Source organism: Stegostoma tigrinum, chromosome 3, assembly GCF_030684315.1.
Source record: "Stegostoma tigrinum isolate sSteTig4 chromosome 3, sSteTig4.hap1, whole genome shotgun sequence".
NCBI lineage: Eukaryota > Metazoa > Chordata > Chondrichthyes > Orectolobiformes > Stegostomatidae > Stegostoma > Stegostoma tigrinum.
In genome coordinates, this window is record NC_081356.1 from 11,115,831 (window position 1) to 11,139,846 (window position 24,016).

The 24,016-nt window shown below is 46.5% G+C and overlaps 1 protein-coding gene across 2 annotated transcripts in view; it reads left to right on the forward strand.

Moving 5' to 3' along the window:
• The first annotated feature begins 9,891 nt into the window (after positions 1-9,891).
• Positions 9,892-24,016, forward strand: part of LOC125450733 (nuclear cap-binding protein subunit 1) — a 62,731-nt gene continuing 48,606 nt past the window's right edge. The window contains exons 1-4 of one of the 2 annotated variants that reach the window (XM_048526816.2): positions 9,892-10,077; positions 22,345-22,430; positions 22,750-22,850; positions 23,217-23,373. In XM_048526816.2, coding sequence (XP_048382773.1) covers positions 10,044-10,077; positions 22,345-22,430; positions 22,750-22,850; positions 23,217-23,373 — 378 coding nt within the window. In that variant the 5' untranslated portion in view covers positions 9,892-10,043. The remainder of the gene's footprint in view (positions 10,078-22,344; positions 22,431-22,749; positions 22,851-23,216; positions 23,374-24,016) is intronic. The other variant, XM_048526814.2, reaches the window with a different exon arrangement.

The following is a 24,016-nucleotide window of genomic DNA, read 5'->3' on the forward strand; positions in this document are numbered from 1 at the left end:
ACGCCTGACAAATCTGTTAGAATCCTTTGAGGTGATAACAAACAGTTAGACAAGAGGAGTCAATGCAAGTGATATATTGGGATTTCCAGGAGGCCTTTGACAGCGTGTCACATTCATATTATACATTAACAATCTTGACAAAGAACCCGATGACACTGTTGCTAAGTTTGCAGACGACACAAAGGTAGGTGGAGTGACAGGTAGCGTTGAGGAAGAGAGGAGGCTGCAGAAGGACTGGGACAGGCTAGGAGAGTGGGCAAAGAAGTGACAGATGGAATACAGTGTCAGAAAGTGGGCGTTTATGCACTTTGGTAGGAAGAAGAGGCACAGACTATTTTTTAAATAGGGAAAGGCTTCGGAAATCTGAAGCACAAAGGGAGCCCTAGTTCAGGATTCTCTTAAGGTTAACATGGAGGTTCAGTTGGCAGTTAGGAAGGTAAATGCAATGTTAGCATTCATTTTGAGCAGACTTGGATACAAAAGCAGAGATATACGGCTGACGTTGAACACAGTTCTGGTCAGACAATGCTTAGAACATTGAGAGCAGTTTTAGGCCCCAAAACTAAGGATGGATGTCCTGGTGCTGGAGAACGTACCGAGGAGGTATTAAAGAATGATCCCAAGGATGAACAGCTTGTCATATGAGGAGCATTTGAGGGCTCTGGGTCTGTGCTCGATGGCATTTAGAAGAAAGAAAGGGATTTCATTGAAACTTATACAACACTGAAATGCTTAGAATGAGCGGATGTGGAGATGTTTTCACTAGTAGGAGAGATTAGGATCGGAGGGCAGAGCCTCAGAGTGGAGGAACAATCCTTTAGAACTGAGATGAGGAGAGGGTGGTTAAGCTGTGGAACTCACTGCTGCAGAAGGCTGTGGAGACCAAGTCATTAAGAGTATTTCAGGCAGGGAAAGATAGGTTCTTGATTGGTCAGAGATCAAGGGTCATGGGTAGAAGGCAGGAGAACGAGCACAGAGACAAAAGTTGATGGGTCAGGATTATAGACAAGGAGGAGACTAACACCTCTTTAATTTAACCATAGTTGATCCAAACTTCTTTTTTTTCCCCCGCTTCAAATGTGCTTTTATAATGTGATAGAATCTGCTCTGCCTTTATCTTAGAAGTCCTCTGTAGACGTAGCTTGAAACTGTAGATGAGAAGGCATGGTTTGAATGTACTACTCAGTTGCTCTCTTGCATCCGTCAATGGTTCCATTAATGCCCTCTTTAGAAACACAGACCTGAAAGAAACATTGCAGTTGAGCTAAATAATTCAACACATACCCACTGCCCTTTTACAACAAGTTTAACTTACTTTTTGATTTAACCTTGCCCCAGTTTCCTTGGAGCTACTTTGTACACTAATATTGCTATAGTGACAGAACCAGTGAACTACTACCAAGCAATCTGGGCAGCACAGTGGTCGCTACTACTGCCTCAAAGCACCAGGGACCTGGCTTCGATTCCAGTCTTGGGTGACTGTGTGTAGTGTTTGCACGTTTTCCTTGTGTCTACATGTGTTTTCTCTGCATGCTCCAGTTTCCTCCCACAGTGCAAAGACGTGCAGGTTAGGCGGATTGGCCATAGTAAGTGAGAGGGTATAGGGGTGCTCGCTCTGGGTGGGATGCTCTACAGTGGGTTAGTGCTGATTTGATGGGCCAAATGGCTTTTCTCCACACTGTAGGGAGTACACAGTAAAGTGACAATCACTAAAAGCTAAATAATGGGCAACACTGAAAACTTGCTCAGTCCCTCGGACAGCATATTTACTTTCCTTATCCAGATATCTCTGAAAAACACAGAAAAATCGAACGCAAATTAAGGATGCCAAAAATAAAATAACTCAGAAGGAATCCATCTTCTACCTTGCCTGTTAATTGCAGCTGACGACACAGGGCTTTTTGTTAGGTGCAGATCAGTTGTTGCACCTCTATATCACAACATGTGTGATATAACAGCACTTTGCTCACTGTACTAGGGGAAGAAAATGAATACTTATTAAATCCAATAATCAAGACTATAGCAAACTCTTTTTCTTTACAAGGAAAACATTACATCATAAGAGATAAGCCAATTTCGAAGGGACTCCCCACTGCACAATAGGAATTAATTGACTTGAAGTAAATAAAAATTCTTATTGTAACTCTATGAAATTCCTGATAATAAAATGAGGCTGGATGAACACAGCAGGCCCAGCAGCATCTCAGGAGCACAAAAGCTGACGTTTCGGGCTTAGACCCTTCATCAGAGAGGGGGATGGGGTGAGGGCTCTGGAATAAATAGGGGGAGAGGGGGAGGCGGACCGAAGATGGAGAGAAAAGAAGATAGGTGGAGAGGAGAGTATAGGTGGGGAGGTAGGGAGGGGATAGGTCAGTCAAAGGAAGACGGACAGGTCAAGGAGGTGGGATGAGGTTAGTAGGTAGGAGATGGAGATGCGGCTTGGGGTGGGAGGAAGGGATGGGTGAGAGGAAGAACCGGTTAGGGAGGCAGAGGCAGGTTGGACTGGTTTTGGGATGCAGTGGGAGGAGGGGAAGAGCTGGGCTGGTTGTGTGGTGCAATGGGGGGAGGGGACGAACTGGGCTGGTTTTGGGATGCGGTGGGGAAAGGGGAGATTTTGAAACTGGTGAAGTCCACACTGATACCATTGGGCTGCAGGGTTCCCAAGCGGAATATGAGTTGCTGTTCCTGCAACCTTCAGGTAGCATCATTGTGGCACTGCAGGAGGCCCATGATGGACATGTCATCTAAAGAATGGGAGGGGAGTGGAAATGTTTTGCGACTAGGAGGTGCAGTTGTTTATTGCGAACCGAGCGGAGGTGTTCTGCAAAGCGGTCCCCAAGCCTCCGCTTGGTTTCCCCAATGTAGAGGAAGCCACACCGGGTACAATGGATGCAGTATACCACATTGGCAGATGTGCAGGTGAACCTCTGCTTAATATGGAAAGTCATCTTGGGGCCTGGGATAGGGGTGAAGTGTGGGGGCGAGTGCAGCATTTCCTGTGGTTGCAGGGGAAGGTGCCGGGTGTGGTGGGGTTGGAGGGCAGTGTGGAGCAAACAAGGGAGTCACGGAGAGAGTGGACTCTCTGGAAAGCAGACAAGGGTGGGGATGGAAAAATTTCTTGGGTGGTGGGGTCAGATTGTAGATGGCGGAAGTGTCGGAGGATGATGTGTTGTATCCGGAGGTTGGTGGGGTGGTGTGTGAGAACGAGGGGATTCCTCTTTGGGCGGTTGTGGTGGGGGCGGGGTGTGAGGGATATGTTGCGGGAAACGCGGTCAAGGGCGTTCTCAACCACTGTGGTGGGAAAGTTACGGTCCTTGATGAACTTGGACATCTGGGATGTGCAGGAGTGGAATGCCTCATCGTGGGAGCAGATGCGGAGGAATTGGGAATGGAATTTTTGCAGGAGGGTGGGTGGGAGTTGGTGGGCTTGAAATAGACATCAGTTACAAGCTGGTTGCCTGAGATGGAGACTGAGAGGTCCAGGAAGGTGAGGGATGTGCTGGAGATGGCCCAGGTGAACTGAAGTTTGGGGTGGAAGCTGTTGGTGAAGTGGATGAACTGTTCGAGCTCCTCTGGGGAGCAAGAGGCGGCACCGATACAGTCATCAATGTAGCGGAGGAAGAGGTGGGGTTTGGGGCCTGCGTAGGTATGGAAGAGGGACTGTTCCACGTATCCTACAAAGAGGCAGGCATAGCTGGGGCCCATGGCCACCCCCTTTGTCTGTAGGAAGTGGGAGGAATGGAAAGAGAAGTTGTTGAGGGTGAGGGCGAGTTTGGCTAGGCGGATGAGGGTGTCGCTGGAGGGGGACTGGTCGGGCCTGCGGGACAGGAAGAAGCGGAGGGCTTTGAGGCCATCTGCATGCGGAATACAGGTGTATAGAGGCTGGACGTCCATGGTGAAAATGAGGTGTTGGGGGCCAGGGAATCCTGGAGGAGGTGGAGGGCGTGGGTGGTATCACGGACATAGGTAGGGAGTTCCTGGACCAAAGGGGAGAAAATGGAGTCCAGATAGGTGGAGATGAGTTCAGTGGGGCAGGAACAGGCTGAGACAATGGGTCAACCAGGGCAGGCAGGTTTGTGGATTTTGGGAAGGAGATAGAAACGGGCCGTGCAGGGTTGGTGAACAATGAGGTTGGAGGCTGTGGGTGGGAGGTCGCCTGAGGTGATGAGGTCATGAACGGTGTTGGAGATGATGGTTTGGTGCTCGGGTGTGGGGTCATGATCAAGGGGGCTGTAGGAGGTGGTGTCAGAGAGTTGGCGTTTGACCTCAGCGATGTAGAGGTCAGTGCACCATACTACCACTGCGCCACCCTTGTCTGCGGGTTTGATGGTGAGGTTGGGGTTGGAACGGAGGGCTGCCTGCGGGAGAGAGGTTGGAGTGGGTGAGAGGGGTGGAGAGGTTTAAGCGGTTAATGTCTCGACGGCAGTTGGAGATGAAGAGGTCGAGGGAAGGTAGGAGGCCTGGGGGTGGTGTCCAGGAGGAGGACTTGTGTTGGAAGCGGGAGAAGGGGTCAGCGGAGGGAGGGTTAGGTTCCCGGTTGAAGAAGTAGGCATGGAGGCGAAGGCCTCACTGTTTCTACTCTCAGACGATAGTAAACAAGGAGGGATAGGGTTAGGCGCATTACAGTGACAGATAGGTGGAACGAGTTTTGTTGGAACAATGACAGACAATTTGGTCATTCCTTCTTTTCCCATTTTCCAAACTCTGCAACTGGACTCACAAAGTGTCGAAGATTTTAATTTAGTCACACATTGGAGCTTTAGACTTCAACGTAAAGAGGCTTTATTTGTGATATCACGGTGAGCCAACACTGTCAAAAGGTCAGGTCTGTAGTCTTCAACAAGTACAAAAAACAAGGCAATACTTATACACGCTGTTATAGATTGAGGCAATTATTATAAGCACATAAGACTGGAGAGTTTATCGCATCCCCTTAAGGCAGGCCATATGAAATGTCAAACATAATGGTTCCACAACTTGTTGCTGATACGTTATCTTTAAGCGGAATGTGTCTTAAGTTTTACATCAACATTGAGGCAGCAATTCTAAGCTTTCTTCAGATACGCAACAATTTGTCGCATATCTCTTACTTGATCTATTTTCCCATCATTTCAACCTCTAATTGTGAGCTTTAGCTACTTTCTACATCTAATTGCTCTAGACACTTTAATTATTCTTCCACACAAAGAATTAATTTTCAAATTTGTGCTCAATATACTTTAGAGTCTACTGCAGCATCATGTTTGCTTCCTCACTATGCTCACATTGAACAGTCTACAATTACCATGTATATAGTTTGATCAGACACTTGAATGGGAGAGAGCCACTTTGGGGTTTGAATGGCGCAACTTTCACTCCATTCCACCGATAGCCAAATCAGCCTCAGGTTTCAACCAATGATGATGTTGGTCCAGCTGTAAGGTGTACACAAGGATGCTCTCCATGTGCATCATTCATTCAGAATGTACATATACAATGACAATCCCAGTATTTACAACATACAATGCTGTATTTGACATTCTGTATGAATGTACAATGCCTCCTTAAGATTAGGTGTTGAAAGGTTAGTTGTTGTACTTTGATTATGCGTGTTAAGATCCTAATCAAAGACAAACCCCAGTCCGAGCGATTAAAACAAAACTACCTATTTATCAAGATTAAGGGGTCATGTTAGGTTCGTTTCACAGAGACCCTCACGGACTTGATGCAAGAGCAAGACACTGACCTGGTTACAAAAACACAATCCTTTATTATTAAGCAAGTACAAGCTGCGGAGGATCCCTATACGCAACGTATCACAGAGTGCTGAATATCGTGAGCGATTGTCCCCGCTTTTATACCCTTGAAATTGGCGGATACATAAAACAATGACTACGTCTGAAACATCATGAGTATGTGGTCATGGCGCTACAACGAGAACATGACACAGCTTTGATCGTCACAAGGTATATGATAACGACAGGATGCGATTTTAAGTGGTGACAACTGCCTGGCTTGACCAAAGGTCACTGACCTGGCCATTTTAGGAGAAACAAAGGTAGGCCGCAGTGTGGGTAGAGCCATAAAGATTGCAGAGCTTAATGCTTTTAGTGTTTACAAATGTTTCACACTCCAGCCTATTCAGGCAGGAAGGTGAGACAGTGTTCACATACCCCTGTATGAAGAAATAAGGAGCATAAAAATTCATGGGATGTTAATCCATTAACATCTCACTTGGTTGCTGATTGGACAGCTAGCTTGCACGGCCCAGTGACACCAACAGCTTGGGTTTCAATTCCCAAACTGAAGTTAGCATAAAGGTCCTTCTTTTCAACTTTATCCAACCTGGAACTCAAAAGGACCAAAGCGAAAATTCACACAATTAGATGAACAATTCAGCCTATCGAGCAAGTTCTGCCATTCAATGTGATCACACTGATCTTATCACAGCCTCAACTCTGCTTTCCTGTCTGCTCCCCATAATTCTTCAACACATTACTAATTAAAAATCTGCCTATTCCATCCTCAAATTTACTTAATGTCCCGTTATCCACTGTACTCTGGGGTAGCAATTTCCAGATTTGCAATCCTTTGAGAGAAGTAATTTCACACCTGTTGTAAATCTGCAACCCCTTATCCGAAAGCATTGACTTCTCATTTCAGAATACCCCACAAGATACGTCCTCCCTACATCTAATTTGAGGTATATAAGTCGCTAAAGAAAATTGACAAACAGATCTTCTCTCATTCTTCTAAATGCAAGACAGAATAGACCTAAACTCCTCAACCTCTCAAGACAAATCCCTCATCTCTGGAATCAATCTAGTGAAACTTCTCCCAACTGTGTCCAGTGAATTATATCATTCCTCAAGTAAGGGAACCAAAACTGTATGCAATACTCTGGGTCAGAATCACTAATGCTTTGTACAGTTGCAGCAACACTTCCCTACTTTTACAGCTATTCCTTTAGCATTAAATGACAAAATTCCATCTGCCTCCCTTATTACCTGATAAAGCTGCATATTAACTTTCTATCAGTCACGCACAAGGACACCCAGATCCCACTGTGCCAAATCAGTGAGTTTTTTTTTCCATTTTGATAACAAATTGCTTTTCTATTCTTCCAAACAAAAGGGAGAACCTTACACTTATCCATGTTAAATGCCATCTACCTAATTTTGGCTCATTCACCTAATCTATCCACATCCATTTGTAAGTTTCTGTTATTTCTTCACTGTAATTACTTGCTGATCTACATTAGTGTCATCTGACAATTTGGCTATTGCACCTTTATCCCTGCATCTGTCACTAATATACATTGTAAATAGCTGGGGCCCAGGGGCCAAACTCTATGGCACCCCATTTGTTAATCTTGCCAGCCAGAAAAAGACCAATTTATCCTGACTCTCTACTTTCTGTTGGTTAGCCAATCCTCTACTGAAGTTAATAAATTACCCCAACCCCACATGATCATACATTGTATATTAACTTTTTGTGCAATACCTAATTAATGCCTTCTGGAAGTCCAAATATACAATTACAGGTTTCCCCATTATCCACTTATTTGTTAAAATTCTTCAAAGATGTAACAAGCTGAGTTAAACATAATCTACCCTTCATAAAACCATGCTGAGTCAGATTTTCTTCAAAACAGTTTTAACATAAGCAATTCATTTAAACAGAGTGAGATCACCATCTAATATCAATTTATCACCATTGTTGTGGGAAGGAATCTGATTAAAACTCAGAAGGCCCAAACTTTACAGAAAACTTTAAAGCAACTGGAAGAAACAGACTTAATTTTCTCTGTAAAGGATAGGTTTAGCTTGGGTAAAAATGAATGTCAATATGCTAAATATAGTCTGCCAGTCCATTAAGTTATTTATACTTTTATCTGGATATTTCATCTTCATAAGTTAAATCTTGTTTAAAATGGTTACTACAGCAATTGGGTGTAAATCCATCTACAGCGGTGCATTTTTAATATTCATTCAGATTCCATGTGAGTGAGGAAAGCAGAGCGCATATTTATTTATATTCTTGCTCATGTTGAAATGTGGAAAGCCAGAATTGGTTGTACCTAGATTTATCAATTATACCATAAAGACTGGGCAATTAATACTCATTTAATTTAACAATTCTGAGGGGCACTATTTAAACTTGGCAATGCTGATAAACAAATGTGTAACTTCAATGCTTAAAGGCTCTCAAGTGTAATACATAGAAAGCTTCCAGTACAGGGAATTGCCAACCCAATTTGAGAAATGATTTTAAAGCATCATGAAGATCTAATTAATCTTTTCCAAATTATGAGGATAATTTTAAGTGATACAAAGTATTTTTAAAAAAATAAATAATTAACCGACATTACTGTTGTTTCAAATTTAAAAACATAGGCTTTTTCAAACAACAAAGCCTGAAAGTGCAAAGGTATAACTAAAGAGTTGAATGCTTTCATAATTCAGTATAACTTACAAAAAACTCTTACGAAGTTCTTGCCACTTTAGTTCATCAAAATTTGTGTGACTTGCATCAGGCAATCACTTGGATTATGTCAAATTCTTTTTCAGTTCCACTGTGCTGTGGTGATATAACATAGTGATCTGAAGAATCAGATACTCATCAACTTGTTATTTTGGGCAAACATCTTCAGTGTGTTGTAAAAGCTCAGGCATGTGTTTATTGGCCACATGCTTGGGAATATCCTCCTCTTTGTCAAACTGCTGTCCACAACACTCCCAATGAACACTTGGCCTATCAAATTCTCATGTTGCAGAGCTGCCAACTTTAGGTATTTGTCTTGATTTGATAAAGAAAGCGAATGCCTATAAAATGGGTATATATGCAAATTAAAGTACAATACAGGAAGGAAAACTATAGGGGATACATTTGATAGCTTATCTTAAATACTTAGCAGAAAGCAACATGCAACTCTTTGTTGATTATTGCAGATTGTGGATCATTTGGCCCACAAATCTGGTACACAATACAGTCAGTATTCCTCACCAATAGCAAGTTGCCATTTTAATTATATGTCTCAAAAATCATGAATTTTTGAAATAATTTGCTTTCAGTTCTTTTTATGCTCAGGATCAAGCATGCATCATTGAATATTACTAGATCAGTGCAAATTACTTTTATGCAACATTATAAATATCAGGGTTCAAGCAGAATTCTGCATGATAGAAAACATTCTAGAAAAGGGTTACAACTAAAAAGACCAAAGGCAAAACGTCAGTTTTTGCAAGTGAAACAGCTTCATGTTTTCACCAGGATATAAAACAATGCAAGTGATACTTGTCACTATGGTCTAATCCTTATCATCAAGTGTTGCTGCTATTTGTACCCGAGGTGTCCCCGGCCCATAAAACAATCCAATAGCTCATAGCTGCAAAATGTACTTGGTCTGCCAAATGACAAAATTTGTCTTGACCCATGCAGGTTCACATCCTATCCTTGACTCAACCCCTCAGACCCTCCCCTCCAAGCTCGCAGCCTGCTCCGGATCCCCACTCCACTCCACTGCGGGCTCCCACTATCTCCACTTGACCCTCCCTTCAAGCTCAGTCCCTGTCCCTGTCCCTGTCCCTGACCGACCCCCCCCGCGGGCTCTCACCCTGTCCCTGACCGCCCTCCGGCGCTCGAGGCACGGCCTCAGGACGCTGGGTGCGCGCCCCGCTGCTCTCCAGCTCGTGCCGCCTCTCAACGTCCGGCCGGGGGAGCGAGCCTGGACCGGGGGGGGGGGCAGCCCGAGCTCGGGGCTCCAGGGACCGAGGGAGACGAGCGGCCCGCCACCTCCAGCCGGAACCACTTGGCCAGCACGCACGCGAGGATTTACCCCGGAAGTGCATGTGCAGTGTGCCCGCCATAATCGGGGGGAGGGGGGGAGGGGGCCGGGGGGTGTGTGGTGGTGCTGGTGGAAGCTTTTCCGTGGAAGTTGTGAACGACCCGAGAAAGAGGGGGGTGGGGGAGGAGTGCTTGGTACCACCGGTGGACCGGCTGCACGTTCTCAGCGAGCAACTATCTTGTTCCCGGGCTGCTGCTAGCATCGGCCCCGGGCAGAGATGTCGAGAAGGCGGCACAGTGACGACAATGACGGTGGGTAGAAACGGCGCCGGTGCACGATGCGAGCGCCGCACTTGGTCCGTCACCGTCCCGAGCGCCTCCCGGTTCGTTATTCCCTCCTTTGGCTCCTGAGAGCGGCCTTTTTCACCCGCGAGCCGTGTCCAGTGCCAGCTGTCGTCATCGCTAGATATCCCTTTATTCTGCGGCTCTCCCTCCTCAGCTTCCCTCAGTCCCCGTGGCCCCGGCCTCAGCCCCAGGCCGATCCCTCAGCCCCCGTGGCCCCGGCCTCAGCCCCAGGCCGATCCTTCAGTCCCCGTGGCCCCAGCCTCAGCCCCTGGCCGATCCCTCAGCCCCCGTGGCCCGGGCCTCAGCCCCTGGCCGATCCTTCAGCCCCCGTGGCCCGGGCCTCAGCCCCTGGCCGATCCTTCAGCCCCCGTGGCCCGGGCCTCAGCCCCTGGCCGATCCTTCAGCCCCCGTGGCCCGGGCCTCAGCCCCTGGCCGATCCTTCAGCCCCCGTGGCCCGGGCCTCAGCCTCTGGCCGATCCTTCAGCCCCCGTGGCCCGGGCCTCAGCCTCTGGCCGATCCCTCAGTCCCCGTGGCCCCGGCCCCGGCCCCGGCCCCTGGCCGATCCCTCAGTCCCCGCGGCCCCGGGACTGACCCCGCGGCCCCGGCATCGACCCCGGGACTGACCCCGCGGCCCCGGCATCGGCCCCGGGACTGACCCCGCGGCCCCGGGACTGACCCCGCGGCCCCGGCATCGGCCCCGGGACTGACCCCGCGGCCCCGGGACTGACCCCGCGGCCCCGGCACCGGCCCCGGGACTGGCCCCACGGTGCCCGCGGCCCCGGCACCGGCCCCGGGACTGGCCCCACGGTGCCCGCGGCCCCGGCACCGGCCCCGGGACTGGCCCCACGGTGCCCGCGGCCCCGGCACCGGCCCCGGGACTGGCCCCACGGTGCCCGCGGCCCCGGCACCGGCCCCGGGACTGGCCCCACGGTGCCCGCGGCCCCGGGACTGGCCCCACGGTGGCCGCGGCCCCGGCATCGGCCCCGGGACTGACCCCACGGCCCCGGGACTGACCCCGCGGCCCCGGGACTGACCCCGCGGCCCCGGCATCGGCCCCGGGACTGACCCCGCGGCCCCGGGACTGACCCCGCGGCCCCGGCATCGGCCCCGGGACTGGCCCCACGGTGCCCGCGGCACCGGCCCCGGGACTGGCCCCACGGTGCCCGCGGCCCCGGCACCGGCCCCGGGACTGGCCCCACGGTGCCCGCGGCCCCGGCACCGGCCCCGGGACTGGCCCCACGGTGCCCGCGGCCCCGGCACCGGCCCCGGGACTGGCCCCACGGTGCCCGCGGCCCCGGCACCGGCCCCGGGACTGGCCCCACGGTGGCCGCGGCCCCGGCACCGGCCCCGGGACTGGCCCCACGGTGCCCGCGGCCCCGGGACTGACCCCACGGTCCCCGCGGCCCCGGCACCGGCCCCGGGCCTGGCCCCACGGTCCCCGCGGCCCCGGCACCGGCCCCGGGCCTGGCCCCACGGTGCCCGCGGCCCCGGCACCGGCCCCGGGCCTGGCCCCACGGTGCCCGCGGCCCCGGGCCTGGCCCCACGGTGCCCGCGGCCCCGGGCCTGGCCCCACGGTGCCCGCGGCCCCGGGCCTGGCCCCACGGTGCCCGCGGCCCCGGGCCTGGCCCCACGGTGCCCGCGGCCCCGGGCCTGGCCCCACGGTGCCCGCGGCCCCGGGCCTGGCCCCACGGTGCCCGCGGCCCCGGGCCTGGCCCCACGGTGCCCGCGGCCCCGGGCCTGGCCCCACGGTGCCCGCGGCCCCGGGCCTGGCCCCACGGTGCCCGCGGCCCCGGGCCTGGCCCCACGGTGCCCGCGGCCCCGGGCCTGGCCCCACGGTGCCCGCGGCCCCGGGCCTGGCCCCACGGTGCCCGCGGCCCCGGGACTGGCCCCACGGTGCCCGCGGCCCCGGGACTGGCCCCACGGTGCCCGCGGCCCCGGGTCTGGCCCCACGGTGCCCGCGGCCCCGGGACTGGCCCCACGGTGCCCGCGGTCCCTGCACCGGCCCCGGGACTGGCCCCACGGTGCCCGCGGTCCCTGCACCGGCCCCGGGACCGGCCCCACGGTGCCCGCGGCCCCGGGACCGACCCCACGGTGCCCGCGGCCCCGGGACCGACCCCACGGTGCCCGCGGCCCCGGGACCGACCCCACGGTGCCCGCGGCCCCGGGACCGACCCCACGGTGCCCGCGGCCCCGGGACCGACCCCACGGTGCCCGCGGCCCCGGGACCGACCCCACGGTGCCCGCGGCCCCGGGACCGACCCCACGGTGCCCGCGGCCCCGGGACCGACCCCACGGTCCCCGCGGCCCCGGCACCGGCCCCACGGTCCCCGCGGCCCCGGCACTGACCCCGGCACTGATCCCACAGTCCCCGCGGCCCCGGTATCGACGCCAGGCTGGCCCCACCCCCACTATAGTCCTAGTCTCAACGCCGGGCTGAACCCACAATCCCTGTGGTCTCGGTATCAATGCCACACTGATCCTGCAGTCCCAAACACCTGGTCTGAACCCCAGGACTGATCCCACAGTCCCTGCGGTCCCGGTGTCAATCCCAGAATTGGCCCCACCATCCCTGCGGTCCCGGTATCAATCCCAGAATTGGTCCCACCGACCCTGCGGTCCCGGTATCAATCCCAGAATTGGTCCCACCAACCCTGCTGTCCCGGTATCAATCCCAGAACTGATGCCAATGGCTCTATACAAAAAAACTGCTGATGCCGGAAATCTGGAACAGAAATTGCTGGAACTCCGCAGGTTTGACAGCTTCTGTGGCGAGAGAAACAGAGTTAATGTTTTGGGTCCAGATACAATTTTAATGCAATAAGGAGGATTGATGAAGATAGCACAGTGAATGTTGTCCACATGGATTTTATTGACGATTTTAACACGGTCCCACATGTAATTTAAAAATGCATGGCATCAAAGCTAAAGTAGCAAGTTGTACCCAAAATTGTCTCTGAGGCAGGGAGCGGGAGGTTAATTTTGATAGGTACCTTTGTAGCAGGAAGGCTGTTCACATGTTATTTCACTGGGTTCTATTTTGAGTCGCTGGATAGTTGTGGTATACACCAAAGATCAAGACCTTTTGTCAGGAGCGTAATTAAGATGCTTGCAGATACATAAATTGCTAAGATAGAAAATCGGTTAGCAGTGGGGAGGAAAGTGCCAGACTGTAGGAATGTAATGATGGACTAGGCAAGTAGGGAGAAATGTTACAAATAGATTTCAATCTGAAAAATATGATGTAGCGTGTTTTGAGGTCAAAAAAAGCAAGGGCATATTGTCATAAGTGATGGGGTTCTGAAAAATATGCAGGAAGAGAGGGACCTTGAAGTGTATTAACATAGCCACTTGAATGTAGCTAGATCAGGTAGCATGGAAGGTATATGGGATATTTTGTTTTTGGTTGAAGCATGGAGTATAAGAGGACGGTTTCACCAGAACTATTAATGCTAGCTAGAGTGTTGTATATTGTTCTGGCCTCTGTGTTGTACAAAGGATATGTTTGTATTAGAGAGCTCACAAAAGTCTACAAGAACATTGCCAGAATTACAAAATTTTAGCTAAGAAGCAACATTGGATAGGCTGGGTGCATGTTCTTTAGGACAGAGGAGGCTGAGAAGAGATTTAATTGATTTGTGTGAAATTATGAGGGACCAAGATAGAATGGACAGGAAGGACCTATTTCTCTTAGCAGAGAGGTCAATAATCAGGTGTATTGAGTTAAAGTAGTTGGCAGCAGGATTGTGGGGAGTTGAGTAATGTTTTCTTACAGAAGATCTGGAAGGCACAGGATGAAAATGTAGTAGGTACTGAAAGCAGATTGAATTTGGAAACCAAAACTCTTGGGTATGCACTTGAGATGTTTTAATCTGCAAGACTATGGACCATGAGATGAAACGTGGAGTTAGACTGGATAGCCCTCTCTTGCCCACTGCAGATATGTTAGGTTGGATGGCTTTCTTCCATTCCATAAGTGTTTCTACACCTTGAAGTAAGCTCAGGAGTAGCTCACATAGCCTCTGATCCTGTTTCCAACCTCAAATCCCCAGACACTTTAGAACATAGAAAAGTACAGCACAGTACAGGCCCTTCAGTCCATGATGTTGCGCCGTGGAATAATCCTAAACCAAAAAGAAAATAACCTAACCTACATTCCCCTCAATTCACTGCTGTCCATGTGCAAGTCCAGCAGTCGCTTAAATGTCACTAATGACTCTGCTTCCACGACTACCACTGGCAAAGTATTCCATGTGCTCACAACTCTGGGTGAAGAACCTCCCTCTGACGTCTCCTCTATACCTTCCTCCTAACATCTTAAAACAATGACCCCTCGTGGCATTCAATCCTGCCCTGGGGAAAAGTCTCTGGCTATCGACTCTATCCATGCCTCTCGTTACCTTGTACACCTCGATCAGGTCACCTCTCTTCCTCCTTACTTTGTTTCTCTTTGAGTGCAAACATTTGTTAAGTCATGTTGAATATATTCATTGACACAACTTTCTAGGGTGGAGAATTCCAAAAATTCATAATCTCTTAAGTGAAGATGTCATGCCTCATCTCAATCCTGGGAGGTAATAACTACATCTTGCAGGGAGTACGGTTATCTGTGCCCTCTTGCTACCTCCATTTCCTATACTTGGGGTTTAATAACTTCCAGTACATTTTCAAATGGGTACTATCCAAGTGCAAGATAATCAAATGTGAGGCTGGATGAACACAGCAGGCCAAGCAGCATCTCAGGAGCACAAAAGCTGACGTTTCGGGCCTAGATGCTGCTTGGCCTGCTGTGTTCATCCAGCCTCACATTTGATTATCTTGGAATTCTCCAGCATCTGCAGTTCCCATTATCTCTGATACTATCCAAGTGCACTTTGTTCTACCCTGTTCAGAAACACATTTATAATCTTCAGACCTGAAGTTCCAGTCCGAGTCTGCCAGTACCAATGGCTCTGTGCCTTAGCAAGGGTCTGAATCTTCAGTGAGCAAATGAGAAAAATGGTGAAACGAGACAAGTTGACTTTTCATAAAGAGCATTGAAATCTTGAGAGGAGATGAGTTGAAATTTTAAAATTGGGAAATTAACAGAGATCGAAACTACAGTAAACTACTATGTAAATTTGAATAGACATTTATCTTGTGTTGCTCCCATTGCTCTTCCACACGCCTCTGACATGGTTGCTGTTGGTAATTCTCAAGAAAATCACACCCCTTGCCTATGATCATTGACCAATGCCAGCGTACCTTGCAGTACTTCCATTGGCTTTCAGACACTATTCTTGGAATTCTGTGGTGCAGCTATGGGCTGTTAGAGGTTTCTGTGAATTGGATGTGGCTTACAGGCTATTAGATTTTGTATATTATAGATCAGCATATAATGCATTTAAGAATATCTATTTTTAAAGTACAGAATTTTGCAAGAATGTTATTTGTATGCTTGCCGATCATACTTCTTTTCCTTCCCTATCAATTATTGTAAAGAAATTGCAAGAAATATCACAATTTTGGTATTATTTTTGAAACCGTTTTATTTTGGAAGAGAAATGCTAGTTATTGGTAACATGGGCCCTTTAAAAACGGATATTGATTGAGTGCGAAAAGCTGTGATGGACAGATTTGTATTGTAGCTATGATTTCATCCATTTTGATCTAAATAAAGGATACATCCTAGTGTTTTAAAGGTAAGAAATAGAAACAGTGGAAGTCCATGGAGATATCGGAGTCCATGGACACAAATCACTAAAATATAGTAGGTACAAGAAAAATCAAAAAAAGGGGAATAAAATACTGACTCTTCTGAGCTGGAATATAAAAAGAAAACTTTGATACAAGGGATAATGGGAACTGCAGACGCTGGAGAATCCAAGATAACAAAGTGTGAAGCTGGATGAACACAGCAGGCCAAGCAGCATCTCAGGAACACAAAAGCTGATGTTTCGGGCCTAGACCCTTCATCAGAGAGGGGGATGGGGTGAGGGTTCTGGAATAAATAGGGAGAGAGGGGGAGGTGGACTGAAGATGGAGAGAAAAGAAGATAGGTGGAGAGGAGAGTATAGGTGGGGAGGTAGGGAGGGGATAGGTTAGTCCAGGGAAGACGGACAGGTCAAGGAGGTGGGATAAGGTTAGTAGGTAGAAAATGGAGGTGCGGCTTGAGGTGGGAGGAAGGAATGGGTGAGAGGAAGAACAGGTTAGGGAGGCAGAGACAAGCTGGGCTGGTTTTGGGATGCAGTGGTGGGAGGGGATGAGCTGGGCTGGTTGTGTGATGCAGTGGGGGGAGGGGACGAACTGGGCTGGTTTTGGGATGTGGTGGGGGAAGGGGAGATTTTGAAGCTGGTGAAGTCCACATTGATACCATTGGGCTGCAGGGTTCCCAAGCAGAATATGAGTTGCTGTTCCTGCAACCTTCGGGTGACATCATTGTGGCACTGCAGGAGGCCCATGATGGACATGTCATCTAAAGAATGGGAGGGGGAGTTGAAATGGTTCGTGACTGGGAGGTGCAGTTGTTTATTGCGAACCGAGTGGAGGTGTTCTGCAAAGCGGTCCCCAAGCCTCTGCTTGTTTTCCCCAATGTAGAGGAAGTCACACCAGGTACAATGGATACAGTATACCACATTGGCAGATCATCCCCTCCCCCCACTGCATCACACAACCAGCCCAGCTTGTCTCTGCCTCCCTAACCTGTTCTTCCTCTCACCCATCCCTTCCTCCCACTTCAAGCCGCACCTCCATTTCCTATGTACTAACCTCATCCCACCTCCTTGACCTGTCCATCTTCCCTGGACTAACCTATCCCCTCCCTACCTCCCCACCTATACACTCCTCTCCACCTATCTTCTTTTCTCTCCATCTTCGGTCCGCCTCCCCCTCGCTCCCTATTTTTTCCAGAACCCTCACCCCATCCCCCTCTCTGATGAAGGGTCTAGGCCCGAAACGTCAGCTTTTGTGCTTCTGAGATGCTGCTTGGCCTGCTGTGTTCATCCAGCTTCACACTTTGATACACGGACCCGGTTAGATCATGTCTGCAATACTGTGTGCAGCCTTGGTTACCACATCTTGGAACACACTGGTCTTGGAAGGAGTACAGTACAGATTAACCAAAATCTCATCAGGGCTGTAAGAAACAGTTTACATAAGGGATTACCGGTATATTTTAAGTATTTTCTCAAATATAGTAAAATAAGGATGATTGATTTGAGATTTTTTTTAGGATCTTGAAAGGAATTATCCGTTTAGCTAGATAGAGAAAAGCATTTTTCTGATGGTGACATTAGGACAAGAGCACAGAACCTTAAAATCAAAATTTGGCTATTTGGAAGAACTTGGGAGCTCTTCTTTCAGCAAATGGTATACATATGGAGAATTCTCCCATTTAAAAGGTAGCAGATGATAGATCAATTAGTAATTTTAGATCTGAGACTGATCGACCTTTGCTAGATAAGCGTTTAAAGATTAAAGAGTAAATGCAGGTGAATGGATTTTTGATCCAGATCAGCAGCGACCTAATCAAATGGTGCAGATGGCTTGAGTTGAAAGACTGTTCTTATAAATTTGTAAAATAGTTACAGCACAAAAGGCAATTTGGCCCATTGTTTCTGTTGGTGTTATCAAGAATCAGCTCAGCTTTTGCCTTTCCTCTGCCTTTTCCTTGTTCTCCTACAATTCCTTCCTTTTCAGAAAGTAACCAATCCATGAGCCTGTTTCTACCATGTTCTGAGACAGTACATTAGAATCGTAACAACTTGCTGCATTTAAAAAAAGACTAAATGCGTCATTGCCTCTTTTTCCAAATACCTTAAATCTGGCTCTTGACCCTTTTGCCCCTTAGAGTCATTTTTCCCTATCTGCTCTATGTGAAAATGGTAGTAACATCACTGGACTTGATAATCTAAAGGCACAGTCTCATGTTCTAGAGAGACTTATTCAAATCTCACCATACCATTTCATAAAAACCTTAAAGTGAAAACTAATCTCAGTAATGAAGAACATGAAACTATCACCAATTGTTGCAAAAACTCATCTGGTTCACTAATATCCTTTAGGTGAATAAATCTTTCGTCCTTACTTGGTCTGGTCAATATTTATCTCCAGATCCACAGCAATGGCCTAGAAAGCTTCTGAGTTCAAGGGCAATTCGAGAGTCAGCAACATACCTGACTTATGCTAGCAATGCCCATATCACATGAATTTTATTAACTTATTTTTTTTAAACGTCCAAATCCCCTCACGATTCCTTCGAGAAGAGACAATTGAGAGGAAATTTGATCAAGGTATATGAATCAGTCCCATCTTCTCTAATCTATTTACATAACTGAAGTTTCTCATCCCTGTACTCATTCTTATGAAATTTCTTTGCACCTGATCAGCTGCTTTCACGCCGTTCCTAAAGTCTGGTGTCTCAAACTGGATGCAGCACTGCAGTTAAAGCCAAACCATGTCTAATATAGGCTTAACTTCATTTCCTTGCTTTGGCATTGAGTTCCCCTGTGATGCTGTATGCTTTATTAACTGCGTTCTCAACCTTCCTGCCACCTTCAGATTTTGTGCACATGTATACCTGGGCCCCTGTGCTACTGCATCACCTTTGGAACTGTATCCTTTGTTTTGTATAGTCTCCTGCATTCTTCCTACGAAAATGATCATTCACGCTTCACTGCATTAAATTTCATCTTGTAATGTGTCCACCCATTCCAGCAACTTGTTTATGTCCTTGAAATTTTACACTACCTTCCTCACAGTTCACAATACTTCTAAATATTGTATTGTTCTCAAATTTTGAAATTGTGCCCTACACGTCACGATCTAGATCATTAATGTATATCAGGAAGAATAATGGTCCTAACACTAAATCCTCAGGAGTTCCGCTTTCATAAATCCCTGCTGATTTCCTTAATTAACCTGCAGTTAACCAATTCATATTTTACCCACACTCAGTGCCAAGAGTATACGGTAAATGCTGTCTAAATCTGGTGTTAGTGCCCCATTAAATAGAATGAGACTCCCAGGAGGAGACATTTTGATTGTTTGTTTGTTTCCGAGTTACATTCGTCCTTCATTCTTGATTCACACTTCAACTGAATACAAAGCATGGTACTGTGAATGCATAGTTGAAGACTGTTAACTTTCCAGGTACATTTTAGTTAAACTTTTACTGCCGCATAAGGCCATGTAGAAGTTCATAATTATAAAAACTGCTGTTTTGTTTTTATTCACTCGTGAGACGTGGGTATCACTGGCCAGCAAGTATTTCTTGCCAGTCCCTAGTTGCCCTTGAGAAGGTGGTTGTGAGCTGCCTTCTGAAATCCCTGTAGTCCAAGTGCTGTAGGTAGACACACAATGCCATTAGGAAGGAAATTCTGGATTTTGACCCACTGACCATGAAGGAACAGTTATATACTTTCAAGTCAGGATGGTGAGTGGCAGGAAGGGGAACTTGCCGGTGGTGGTATTCCCATGTATTTGCTGCTCTTAACCTTTGAGATGGAAGCGGCTGTGGATTTGGTAAGTATTGCCTAAGGACCTCTGGCAAATTGAAGCATTTAAACTTAGAACTGAATTGTGCTTGCTTTTTGCTTTTTGTTTTGCAGCTAATTTTTGGATATAAATTATTTAAATATGCAAATAAATGCAAACAATTAAAATAGCGTCAAACAAATGAGGTTTTGTGACTGCAATGATGCTGTTAGTACGAAGATGATGTATTGGACAACCATAATGCAGTTATAATGAGAGTATTATATATGAAGTGAGCCTTATGCAGGCCTCAAATGATGCACTTCAGTTTCTTCTTCATCGTCAACATACCACTTCAGCTGCCAGTTGACTGAGCAAGAGAGTGTTTGAGGAACATTTTTTAAACTGGAGATTGAGGTCATGGTTTACCAAGTGGCAGTGAACTGGGAATTCCTTTATGCTTTGGATACTCGGATAACTTACAGCAGGCGCCTCAAAGCACAGAAGCAGTACTACTCCTCGGTGTCTTGACAAAATCTTCAAAATCTAGTAGCAGACTAATCATTCACAACTAGTTTTGACATATAGAACATGTTTGACCCCAGACTTCTACAGTAGCTGCTCTACCTGAAACCATAATATGGCAGGAGATTCCCAGGAAACTGGCAGAAACACTTTAGGGATGTCATCGAAGCACCTCTGAAGGGGCAAAACATCCCTGGCTTGCGGCCAACTAGAATAGCAAAGGCTAATTCGACAAGGCACCAGGAACGTTGGAAGAGTGGAGAGACATATCTGCATGACCCTCCCCCCACCCCAGCAAAGCACCACCTGCCCAGCAAGTGGCAGAGTTTTGCATTTTGCATTTATCAACCATCTCAGAACCCTTTGAAGCAGAGCGTAAGAATATCATTCTTTTTACCAAGGGATTGCCTCACACCAAACATTGCTGGATTGAGACTGAAATTTCATCTAAAACAACTAATTCAAAAATAGCCAGTTGTGAGATAGTGAGAATTTCTATGAAGTGGAGTTGCAGTACAGCTGGGACATTGTGGAGATACTGAAAGGTTGACCAAGAATAGAGTTCAATATTTACAACATGATCTGGTTGTATGGCTGTGTCTGGGTTGGTATGGCAGAATGTCTTATGCTGCCCTGGTCCCAAATGTACAGTTTAATTCTGTTTATTTTAAGATTCATTAATATTTGGCAGTAGTTGTGATCTGGTGTAATTGGGAACAGGAGCACAGTATTCAATTTTTTAAGACAGAACAGCCATTCAATTAGGCTATGGCAGATTAGTCCCTAAGGTTGTGAATTGGCTCTACTGCAGCTGAGTTTTTGTTTAATAACCAATGTTCAGTTTAAATAAATGCTTTAGTTTACTTGTTTGCTGTTTAATTGAAAATAGCTGACAAGGTAGTCAGTTCTTTGCAATCAATAGAAACATTACAACTAATCAATGGACCATACACTATATTACTGTAACCATGAATTACCTCTCAACTGTATAACCATACTTTAATGTTTGTTCTGATGACCGGTTTAAATGAGACTCTCAGCTGACCAGTTGTGAAAACATATTTCTGCTGTATATGCCAATACAGTAAAACTAAAGCCCTGGATTTTGTGCAAGCGAGTTTCTTTTTTTTAAGGCGACAATTCAAAATGGTGTAATTAGCTTTAGCATCTCTAGCCATCCCATCTATTTCTGCTTAACTTATATATAATTTCTCACACAAGGTGTTTAGAAAGTGCAAGAGAAAACTGCTGTTAATAGAAAGAAACACGCGATCCTGTTGGTGCTTCCCTTGCAGTGTGTTTGAAGTTGTGAAGCATTCAGGCTATGAATTGTCAGCAACAAAGTCATGTTTTAAAAATGACAAATTATGTTATCAGGCCGAAAGCTTGTGTTACACGAGAGGAATCAGTTTAATAACCTCAACTTGAAAGTACTTTTAAGTCATGCTATTTGTGGCTTTTAAACAGCTGTAGTTTTGTGGAAGGCAAAACTAGGCATGAAATTGCTTGTTAGATGTTTGGAAAAACATGCTGTTTGTTACTGTTAAATGTAAGTCAATTCCAGCATTTGGAATCAGCCAACTTGAAACAAACCAAGTGATGAACCTCAGTTTTGCTGATCTGTAGGAGTCAGTATCTCAAACCAAGGTGCATTTATATACTGAGTTACTTCGGAAACACTTGGCCAAATTCCCAACTGTGTTCCTGGTATCTTTTGTAATATCATGATGACATGTTGCTTTAGTCATTGAAATGAAAGAACAATAACTGTTCTAGTTCAGTAAACTATTAAGAATAGTTTGAAGAATTACCTGTTGGAAAGCGGAAAGCAGAAAGCTAACATGCCCAGAGTGAAATTTAAATTGTACGTGTTTTAGGGTGCTTTATAAATACATCTTTTTCTTTCCTCCCAGTCTGTTCTGTTTAATATTGTGGCAAGGTGGTCACAAGATTGGAAAGAAATTTTAACCACCCTCACATACACATTGGAGTCTAATTGTAAAGTAGTATGTCCAAGGATGCTACATTCTACTCTTGTGAGAAACTGTTGAAGTTTTTAGCCATTTATCCGTTGCTTGTACTTCCTGATTTTATTGACATGAACGAGCATCTAAAAATTTGTTTTTGATTTGAGACAGTAGATATCATGAGGTACCAGTGCTCCATTTAAAATCTTTAATTTCCTGAAAAATCTATTTATTGCAGATTAGCAGAAAACTGTTTTAGTCAGATAATGAGATTTGTCTTATTTTGCACTAGGGCAACCTCACAAACGGAGAAGGACATCTGAACCAATTGAAATTGAAGATCGGCTGGAATCTTTGATATGTCGAGTAGGAGAGAAGGTACAGTTTATTGCCTAACTTAAAGCTGGTTAGTGAGCACTTAATGATGAGAGTAAGCTGATTTTTACCATGGAAAGAAAGCTGAGGCCTCTGTCAAGGATGGGAACAAGCACAAAAGTTCTTTAATTACATTTTGATATGTCCTAAAGTGTACTGTGTTCCCACCTTCCATATCAATTATAAAGTTTTAATATTGTCTTTTCCATTGATAGACAGTTCTAACCTTGAACTTCACCAAAACTGTTGGTATGATTTGACAGCATACTTACACCATCAGATCTAGTGTTTTTATATTTGATTTACTTGTTTTAATTTGCAGAGCACATCTTCATTGGAGAGCAACTTGGAAGGTCTAGCCGGAGTTTTAGAAGCTGACCTGCCAAACTATAAAAGTAAAATCCTAAGAATACTATGTGCAGTGTAAGTTGAATGAAACATAGTGTTATGCATTAAATTTATTTCATTAAGATTTTGTATTATAAAAGAATTATAATTCTAATATAATTATAATCTGGTCTTTTGTCCAACAAACTAATTATAAGATGGTGCTAGAGTGAATTGGAAGGACTACAGCTAATTCCCACCATGAATAGTAACTTATTTTGTTATAAAGGGAGGAATATTTCTAGCTTAAATAACTAACATTTGGGCAAATAGTTAGAGTTAGAAAGAGTGTTAGTGGTCTAGTGGAATTTTTTCTTTGAAAACTCAGCAACAGGTGGGTCTATTCTTTGTTGGCTTACATTTACTATTTTGAGTATCTGACAGTGTTATTTTGCCCTCTAGAGCACGACAGCTTCCTGAAAAGTTAACTGTGTACACAACACTGGTGGGGCTACTAAATGCAAGGAACTACAACTTTGGTGGAGAATTTGTTGAAGCAATGGTTAGACAACTCAAGGAAACTTTGAAAACTAATTTATACAACGAGGCAGTTTTTGCTGTAAGTGTCACCCTTGTGGTTTTTGTTTTGATGTTTGCCGACCATCCTTGATTGCTGTTCTACTTCAAAGGGTTCCAACTACTCAGCCTACTTGAAACATTCTAAACAGCATTGCCATGTTTGCCACTGTACAAGTTTGTGTTGCTTAGAACTGATGTGCAGCATTTGGAATGGTTTTGACTAGAGGCTTTGCATTTTGTGTTTAATAAAAAACAATTATTGGACGTTGACCATGTTGGGGGCAGTGATGGGTTCCTATATTTTTAATAATTTAAGAAAATACTAATCACTTAAGGCATCTTATATTATCGGCAGCGCACTTTTAGTGAGTGGTGAAAAATGCAATATTGCTTGTGAATGCACTGTATCTCAACTTCAAATGTCTATTTTCTCATAATTATCATGTGGCGATCTTTCCTGGAAAAATTTTGGTATATGTTAAGTGCTCAAGAACGTGGTTTGGCATGAACAAAATCGAATGACATCTGCACTAATATACAGCCAGCGTAGTATTTGTACAATGACTAGTTGCATGCCTGACATAATATATAGCGTCCTGCCTTTATCTCATCGTCGTCTTCAAGAAGAGTCATCCAGCATCTTCGATTTCACAAGAACTCATTAAATTAAGCTGAAACAAATC